The sequence below is a fragment of the Bos indicus x Bos taurus genome, chromosome 5 (assembly GCF_003369695.1).
Source record: "Bos indicus x Bos taurus breed Angus x Brahman F1 hybrid chromosome 5, Bos_hybrid_MaternalHap_v2.0, whole genome shotgun sequence".
Taxonomy (NCBI): Eukaryota; Metazoa; Chordata; class Mammalia; order Artiodactyla; family Bovidae; genus Bos; species Bos indicus x Bos taurus.
The window spans coordinates 77,132,300-77,142,220 of NC_040080.1; the positions used below are offsets into that span (position 1 = coordinate 77,132,300).

General features: G+C 31.1%; 1 protein-coding gene across 7 annotated transcripts in view; it reads left to right on the forward strand.

Moving 5' to 3' along the window:
* Positions 1–8,502, forward strand: part of CNOT2 (CCR4-NOT transcription complex subunit 2) — a 132,081-nt gene extending 123,579 nt beyond the window's left edge. For all 7 annotated transcript variants that reach the window (XM_027542549.1, XM_027542545.1, XM_027542544.1 and 4 more), the window contains 2 exons: positions 1,374–1,518; positions 7,354–8,502. In XM_027542549.1, the coding sequence (XP_027398350.1) occupies positions 1,374–1,518; positions 7,354–7,440 (232 nt within the window). In that variant the 3' untranslated portion in view covers positions 7,441–8,502. The remainder of the gene's footprint in view (positions 1–1,373; positions 1,519–7,353) is intronic.
* Positions 8,503–9,921: the final 1,419 nt, after the last annotated feature.

Genomic DNA, 9,921 nt, shown 5'->3' on the forward strand with positions numbered 1-9,921 from the left:
TATTATATATATTGAGCATTACAAGGGCAAGGCACTATGCATATTTCTTGTATATTTTGAAGTATTGATAAAATGAACTCCATAGTTATTATCAGAAGCCTGTTGGCCAACTTAAATAAACTAGTATTAAGAAATGGGTCCATTAAATATATTGTTTTTCTGAGCATTTCTGTTTTTACCTGATGCTCTAAGAATAAAAATTCTGTGTCATTTTTTATATGTCCAGTTGGTAGCATTTTGTTAGCAATAGACATTCTATTAATCGTGTTTACTATAAAGTGAATTGTTAGCAAAAACTTAAGACGTAATGATTGGGAGACCTTTTTATAGAGTTAAGTATTTTATATTATTAACATATTATTTAACATTATTAACATTCCTATAAATGGCATTGGATCAGATACTTTTAAAATGTAAAATTCACTGTGTTGGTAATAAATTGTTTTTAATTTCTCAGTTGAGAATTTGTTTTTTTCCATGTTTTCCCTCATTTTTTGTAAGAGCATTTGTTACTTGTTCCTTTTGATTTACTCCATACATAAATAAATTCATCAGTCATTCATTCATCCATCACTGGCAGTTCTGTCTCATATCTTATTTATGTCTAAAAATATATAAACATATATAAAATATATGTCTAAAATAACTCCTCATTGTATTGATAGGAGGGAATTTGTTTGCATGGAGGTTTGTTCTACCAGAGACATTTTTTTGTGGTACATTTACCTCCTTTGGATGTTACTTCCCTGGTTTACAGGTGGTGTAAACTGTCATTAATTCTTATGTGAATATTAATGGATATCCTTTGGGCTATTGAGAATTTAGGATCAATGAGATCTGAATAAAAAATAAAAGTAATACACTCATTAAGAATTTTCTAAATATTTTAAAATTTGAAATTAGTTACAAATTTTATGTGAATTTAGTTAATTCAAATAGGCTTTGCATTTAGTTTCTTACAAAATAACACAAATAGTTGAGATTTTTGTTTGTTTTAATAGATATCTCAATTTCTGTTGAATATTAAGAATGAAAAAGGAGTGAAGTTTCTGGAACACTGGATCTTTATTTGGTCTGCCAAATTTTTTATCACATTGCTCGTAGAGCTTTTAAGATCTCATTTTGTTTGCATAAAAATAAAGATGTGTGTATTAATTAAAGAGTGTGGTTTTGGGAGAAATTTAAAAAGTCTTTTCCTATATTTATTTTACTAGGTTTGTATTTAATAACAATAAAAATCAGGGTAAAGAAGCATCAATATTCATATAGTTATTGTGTTGATTATTTTCTGAAAAGTGTTTTACAAGATGTAGAAAATGTTTGATATGAGCCACAGGAAAAAATTAATTGTCTTTTTCTCTTAAAAATTGAAGTTTTAACCGTGATTGGAGATACCACAAAGAAGAACGAGTATGGATTACCAGGGCACCAGGCATGGAGCCAACAATGAAAACCAATACATATGAGAGGGGAACATATTACTTCTTTGACTGTCTTAACTGGAGGAAAGTAGCTAAGGTATATTTTTTTCCGTGTGCAACTGTGTAAATGTATAAATCTAGATTTTAATAAGAAGTGTCTTCTTTTATCTGTTTATATGTACCAGTACATCCATTCTAATAATGTGCCAGATATTTGCTGAGTCCTTTGTCTCCACCTCCTTGGCTTGTTTTAAATTCTGGGAGAGTATCTGGAAGTAGTTCATTTTACCTGTAGTTTAGGAAAATGATTGAACTTGGTAAGAAATTTTGTAATTTTTCACAAGCCTTGGTGACATTTGAAATATTTTTGTGTCTGCTCAGTTGTAAAATAAAGATACCCTCTTTCAATCCCGGTCATGTATTCTTATATTATTATTACTTTAAAGTAAGCAAATATGAGATTTTTTCTTAAAACCAGTATATAAATAGACATAGACTTTTTAAACACTTGCACTCATTGTAGGAAATTTGGTTGAGTTTTTATTTGCAAGTAAATATAAAGAAAGAAAATTGTAAGCATTAATCATGATTGTTCCTTTGACTAGTATGTGAAATAACTGGGGGGAAGAGGCCAATGGAAAATTGTTTTGGTTTGCAACTTTTCCTCACAAAAACACCTTTCTAACTGTCCCACATGCAGTTTTCATCAGTGCTGTGGCATATTACACATTTGTGTTTAGTTCCTTTTGTAGGTACTTAACTCTGCCTAGTAGAAAATATAGTTCACAGTGTCTGATTTCATAACTTCAGGATTTCTCTGAATGTTCTTTCCACTGACAGATCTTAAGAATTAAAAACTAAAGAGTTAGTTTTGTTGGTTTTATTAAATTTAAACAGAAAAAACTACTTCTTTTCATTGAATAATTTTTTAGTGTTTTTTTTTAATCAGCTTTACTAAACTGAAGAGTAAAATATTTTTAAAAGATAAGATGCTTACCAGATAATTATTACAAAATTTTACATCCCTAAAAGACTTCATATAAAACATGAAAAAAAAAACTGAAAAGGTGAGCTAAAAAAAAAAAGATGACGACACATACAAAAGGTTAAACCTTTTCTCATTATTATTATTTTGGGGTATTTCTCTAATGGTAAGTGTCATTGTTTCTCAGTCCAAGTCTAGATACCACTCTACACTGTACTTGAGTTATTTTAACAATTCTAATATGCACCTCTTGACTTTAAAAGGTAGATTCATGACCTAACCTTTAGTTAAATACAAATAATTACTTACCAATAGTATACAGGACATTGTGTATATTACCTGTTCTTTAATAAATATAATGAAGTAAAACCATAACTGTCGTATCAGGATTTGAATTTAACTCCTGTTTCCGCTGTTTATACTTTGACCTTGTACTAGTTTCCTTTCCATACCTGCTTCCTCTCCCTGGTGGCTCAGACGGTAAAGCGTCTGCCTGCAGTGTGGGAGACCTGGATTCGATGCCTGGGTCAGGAAGATCCCCTGGAGAAGGAAATGGCAACCCACTTCAGTACTCTTGCCTGAAAAACCCCATGGACGGAGGAGCCTGGTAGGCTACAGTCCATGGGGGTCACAAAGAGTCAGACATGACTGAGCAACTTCTCTCTCTCTCTCTCTTCCTTATCTTTTAAATCAGAATGATTTTTGCCTCTGATTATCATATAGATTAATTGAGATTACACAGACACACATAGACACTGAGTGCACTGCTTGGCATACGTTAGGTATTTGATATGGGAGAGTAGTTGTGGTAGTTTGTTGTTGTTTTTATCAGTGTTATTATTATAGATTACTATAATTCCAAGATGGAGAAATTCTGATTGTTGTTAGGTCAGCGGTTCTAGCTTGCTTCAGAATTATCTGGAGGCCTTGTTTTATCATCTGGCAGGTTGCTGGGCCAACCTGCTTTGTTTCTGGTTCAAGTAGGTCTGTGGGTGGGACATGAGAAGTTGCTTTGCTAACCAATTCCCAAGTGATGCCAGTGATTGTGCTGGTCCTTGACACCATAGTTAGGGAACCTCATTCTATAGGAGGAGTATCTTTGGAAGGGAAAAATTCTAATAGTAAATAACTGAAGTTTGTTCTACTCATTTGAAGCTTTTTGCTCAAGATCATAAATTATTCCAAATACATGCAAAAAGAAATAGATATTTGCATCAGTAGATGTGTAATTTTAGTTGAATTTTAGTTTGAAATCTGTGAGGAAATCAACTTACATGAAAAAAAAAAACCAGTTTTCCAGAAAGAGAAATATTCAGAAACAACTTGAACATTAATAAGTTCCCTAATTTCCCATGAAAGCAATTTCTCAGGTAAATGTCATGTTAAAGAAAATTATATATGTTTGTGTGTGTATGTAAAGTAATAATTTTACCCAGTTTTGTCTGATCTCTCCTAAGTTGAGCATTTGCCTAACTTTTACCTTTAAAATGTTTAGCTGTGAAGTGAAAAATAAAATTTGAGAAATATCATTATTAAACTATTTTTGAGAAATCTTTATTAAAGTAATTTGTTGGCCACTTGCACTGATATTCTTCAACAAAATTATCTTCATAGTAATGAAAATAAGCAGAAATACTGGTTTCTATCAAGTATTAATATGCAGCTTTCTTCTTTTGATTCTATTTTAAAAATTCATGGACTTAAAACTTTTATGTTTTATTCACAGAATAAACTTTTCACAAAGGCTTCTGGGGTTTGTTTTTTTAAAGGATGTTTTCACTGTTTTTCTAGAAATTGGATTAGGAATTAAGAATCCCATAGTATATTTATTAACAGACTTCAGCAAACTGTCTTCCATTGATGTGCCATGTCCCAAGTCAAAGTCCCCATCTGTAAAGTGATTGTGGTTTATTATTCACAGGTAAAGAACATGAATTTAACAGCATCAACTGATAAGAAGCCTTCTGTATGAATTAGTATTATAAGTTAATAGCTTGATGTTATCATGGTATTATTGAAAAATATTGACCTGATCGAGACCGTAATCATGTTTTCAGTCATACTTGTATTTCACTTCTGCAAATTACTTAATACTTTAAGTAAGGGATTAGATTATTTAAATCAGAAGTATACTTTCTCCCCTAAAATTTTCTGTTGATTTCTAGGATACAGCCCCATTATTTATATAAAGAATTTCCTATATCTCAATAATGTATTTTCATAAAAATTTTGATACTGTAACCAAAAAAACACATGCAAAAAAAATTTTACATCATATTTGCTTATTCTTTTTTAGATAATCTATTTTGTTGTCACACTGTGTGATCTGTCCTATGTAATTAAGTTGGAATTATTAAATATCCTATTAATTTAAAAATTTGTTATACATAGTCTCAGTGAGTAAGATTTTTAAAATAATTTTATCCACAGAGAATTTTTAGGTGAAAATAGCTTTCTCAAACTATAAAGACTTAAAGTGTCAGAATTCTTTCAGGCTGAGTTTACCTTATGGGTCCAACACTGAGTAGGATTTTTAATGTTTAGGATCCTTTATCATATCATAACCTACTATAAATGTGATTTTTAGTGCCTAGAACTCTTTCTAGTCTTTAAACCATTTAACTGTCATCTACAAATCTTTTTTTCCATTAAAGCAATTATATGCATAGACCTTCGAATACCTAATCTTAGAATATTTAAAAATTTTAAGTGTTCTGTTCCTAAAACAAATGAAAATTTATGTTTATTTATTCATTAGCCATTAATTATACCCCTGCTGGGAGTCTGGCAACTCAGTAGTATTCTCAGTATTCTGGGCAGTAGATAGTGATACACAAAACAGACACACTTCTTGCCCCTACAGATTATACAAAAGTGTGTATGTGATGTGTGGTACGTGTGTACATGTAAGATAAATATGTAAAAAAGATATCAGTAAAGTTAGGGAACAAAGAAAAAGTCTTTTAAGTCTTTATGTCTTTTGAGAAAAATAAAAAGACATAGAAGACAAAAAGATTTTTAAAATGAGACCAAATTTGATCTCTTTAATTTCTGAATCTCTGATATATAAAGTCTTTGAGATTTTAATTATCATATTTACTCCCTAGGTTTAGATTGATCTTCTAATATGATGAAGTTACTCTAGTTTAAATTCTGATAATATACAGTGTAATTCACCAGTGTACAATGATGAGGACAGGACAATGGAACAAAATTTTAATTTCTATATCTCAGATAGTGGAATATATGATTTGTCAGCTACAAACACACTTTATACCCAATAACTACACATATTTTGAATCTAAAGTTAGCCAATTTTAATTTCTAAAGAATGATACAACAGGAAGATACTTTCTCCACTAATTTAGATACTTATCTTTAGCCAGGCAATAAATTCTTTTAAAACCTAGACAGGGTATCTAGAGAGGGAGAGGTGCCTACACAAAGCTTTAGGAAGGCTATTTTGAGTACGATGATGATGCTGGTGTTTGCTAAAGTTTTACTGATAAGCAAATAAGCTCTGTGCCTTAGTTAACGCTAAAGTGAACTTCTTAAAAGTCATCACAGTGTGCCTGCCTTACAATCACTGGACTGAATTTTTTCAACATTATTTCTGGATAGAAGTGTAATTAAGTAGTTTTGGATCTCGGGCTAAAAATAGTGTGTTATACTGGAAAAATCATGGGCTTTGGTGTCCTACAGGTCTAGATCCTACTCCTTGATCTGCCAGTTATTGTATGACTTGGGCAGGTTACTTGTGAGCTTCATTTTCCTCCAATGCAAATATGAAGATAATGATGTCTACTTTTCAGTTATGAAGATGAGAACAAAACTAGTTCTGTCTCTAGTTTTGACACATACTAGGCTTCTGATACCTGCTATTTCTATAATTCTTATTGTAATATCCTAAAATTTTAAATATTTGGTTTTATAACTCATAACCTAGGTTTTCATTGTAATAATGAAATTTTCACTTAATTTAATAATGAAAATATCTATCATGAATTAATTTGAAATAAAACAGGTAAAATATATTAAGCCATGGTACTGACATTACTTGGCTTTCTTTAGTATGCAGTGCATATAATGGTTCATAATGTTTTAAATGGGATTAACTGAGATGGTTTGTGCTACCTGAATACAGGTTGTAGAATTAATAATTTTAGAACCTCTGGCCTTTTGGTTTAAAAAGGTGGTTTTTTTTTTTAAATATACAAAGTTATATTCTTCATCTCTCTTCTTGATCTTGGTGAAGTATGAAGAATTTGCTTTATCATTCTTAAATTTTAAAGCTCATGTAGTGTTTTGAAAGTTTAATTAAAATGAGCTATATATAGTTCATCTTCAGATGTGCCTGTAGCAAAAGCACTGTCAGTTTTGGGGTGGCAGTTACATCTTTTCAGGATTTGAGGATTGTGAAATGAAAAGTCTGGAGAGGTGTGAGTTTTCCCCAGATAATGACCTTAAAATAACTTTAATGTTTGTTTTTTAAAAAACATGTGATAAGACAAATAGAGAAATCCTTTATTTCCAAACTTTTTTCATGGAAAAAAGATTTTTAAGTTTTATACTTCATTGAAGGTAGCTTTACTTTAAATTATAATTTTTAATACTTTTTATTAGCAATACAGTAATTGCTCCCTTCAAACTTTTATTTTTGAGCAAAAAAAAAATGCATAAAATTTCTGTGTCATAAAATAGATGCTCATGACTAGTCTCTGACTTTTATGCAGAAAGTCTACATTTTTGTATTTATCAGATAGAAACTACAGCACATTATTTTTCTTCAAGCTATATTTTACTTACTGGGGAAAAAAAGAGTTGGTATATCTCTTCATTCGTATTTCTTGTAGGTATTTTATTTGTTCATATAGTAAATATATTTTGACAAAAATCTGAGATCAGAGAGAGAGGAAATCATCTAAATTTTTAAATTTGGTTTTATAGGAGTTCCATCTGGAATATGACAAATTAGAAGAACGGCCTCACCTGCCATCCACCTTCAACTACAACCCTGCTCAGCAAGCCTTCTAAAAAAAGACTTCCCTTTTCTTGGGGTATGGCTGTCTCAGCACAATACTCAACATAACTGCAGAACTGATGTGGCTCAGGCACCCTGGTTTTAATTCCTTGAGGATCTGGCAATTGGCTTACGCAAAGGGTCACCATTTGAGGTCCTGCCTTACTAATTATGTGCTGCCCAACAACTAAATTTGTAATTTGTTTTTCTCTAGTTCGAGCAGGGTCTGAATTTTTTTTCATTTATTTTTTTTTTTTTGCCAGCAGACAGACTTGGGTCTGTAAAGACAAGCAAGTACACTGACAGAAGTTTACCATTTAGTTTCTAAAATGTAAAAAAAGAAAACCCACAAGAGACTCAACAGAATTAGACCACAAAATTTGCATTGTTCATTGTAGCACTATTGGTAATAAAATAACAAATGTTTGTGCATTTTTATGTGAAGATCCTTCTCGTATTTCATTTGGAAAGATGAGCAAGGTCTGCTTCCTTCATTTTACTTCCCCTTCTGTTTCTGAAAGGCAGTTTCGCCAAGCTTAACGCAAGAATATCTGACTGTTTAGAAGAAAGATATTGCCACAATCTCTGGATGGTTTCCAGGGTTGTGTTATTACTGAGCTTCATCTTTCCAGAATGAGCAAAACACTGTCCAGTCTTTGTTACGATTTTGTAATAAATGTGTACATTTTTTTTAAATTTTTGGACATCACATGAATAAAGGTATGTATGTACGAATGTGTATATATTATATATATGACATCTATTTTGGAAAATGTTTGCCCTGCTGTACCTCATTTTTAGGAGGTGTGCATGGATGCAATATATGAAAATGGGACATTCTGGAACTGCTGGTCAGGGGACTTTGTCGCCCTGTGCACTAAAGGGCCAGATATTCAGCAGCCAAGGACATCCATACCCAAGTGAATGTGATGGGACTTAAAGACGTGAACTGAGACAATTCACTCTGGCTGTTTGAACAGCAGCGTTTCATAGGAAGAGAAAAAAAGATCAATCTTGTATTTTCTGACCACATAAAGGCTTCTTCTCTTTGTAATAAAGTAGAAAAGCTCTCCTCACTGCAGTGTTGACTTTGATTTGAAATTGTGAACTTATTTCTTCAACATGAAAAAACAGAGAAGAAAAACTTTTACAACTGAATGGTATGACTGAACAATTTAAAATGCAGTCTTTTTTTTTTTGCTTTTGACAGCTCATTTAATGGAACCATATACCATTTCATTTGCAGGTTAAAAATGTAGACATTCTTAGTGTTAACCAAGTCTAAACAAAGAAAACTATTTTTTAAGTGAATAATAACAGCATTAGAAATAAAACTTCTGAACACTCCAGACACCCAATCAAAACACTTTGCTTTTGTGAGAAGTGTATAAGAAATTTAATAGACCTTTGAGATATATCTTAAAGAAATAATGTACAAATTAAGCCAAAGAGGAGTGGAATCATCTTTCCCTTCAGTTTGCTTGCCTGGTTATTTCACATACACGCTGATGGATTCTTTTCCATTTAAAGATAAATATTGAAGTTATGAAAGTAGAACTAGAGATGGGAATTTTTTTTAAAGCAATGAGTTTTTATTCTTTAAAATTTTCATTTTAAGCTATTTTTTTCTATGAAGAATGAAAGTTAATTGACATTTACTAAATCATGTTTGAAAATGAAACATAAACTTATTTGTATATCGAATATAAAATGACTCAAGACTTACCTTTTTCTATGTATTTTGAGATATGAGAAACTGACATCAAAATATCAAGATTTTATAATCTTTACATTTAAACCAAAGCATCTCTTCTGTAGGAAGATGGTACTTACGTAATTTAACTTTTGTGCAGATAAAAACTTCACAGAACACATACCTAACTTGGCATAAATAAGAATTTAATCCAGAAATAAATTTCTTAAAAGCAGATCACATTTTTTCATAATAATATACTATGTAAAATGTAACTTTTCCTACATAATCAAAAGAAACAGAAAGAAAAAAATGGAAGGGGCTCTTTATTCTTACAAGTATAAACATACCACTATCACGATTGGGACTGTGTGAATAACTCACAAAAACAAGATAGCTCATCAAGTGGTTTGGCTTTCTACTTGTTTGTTTTAACTGCTATATGCAAAGTTTTAAGTGCATATTTTTCCAGTTTTCTGAGTTCCTTTTTACTCTGAATCATCAAAATGAGAAAATTCTTACATGTAAACAAACTTTTTATAATTTGTTGATAGCAGAAATTGCCATGTTCTTGACTTCAAATCCAAGTTTAAAAATTCTATCTGAAATCTTTAAAATACTAAACTGTTTAGCACACTGTTATATTCCTTGGTTTTATAATTTGTGGTTACATATGGACAGAAGTTGACCTAAACTAATATTTCCAGTTGCCTTAGATTTAATTCTGTTAACTTTTCCCTCTATAACTAGTGACACATACATTTGCTAAATAAGTTTTGTGATTATACTGTAATTGGCTTTC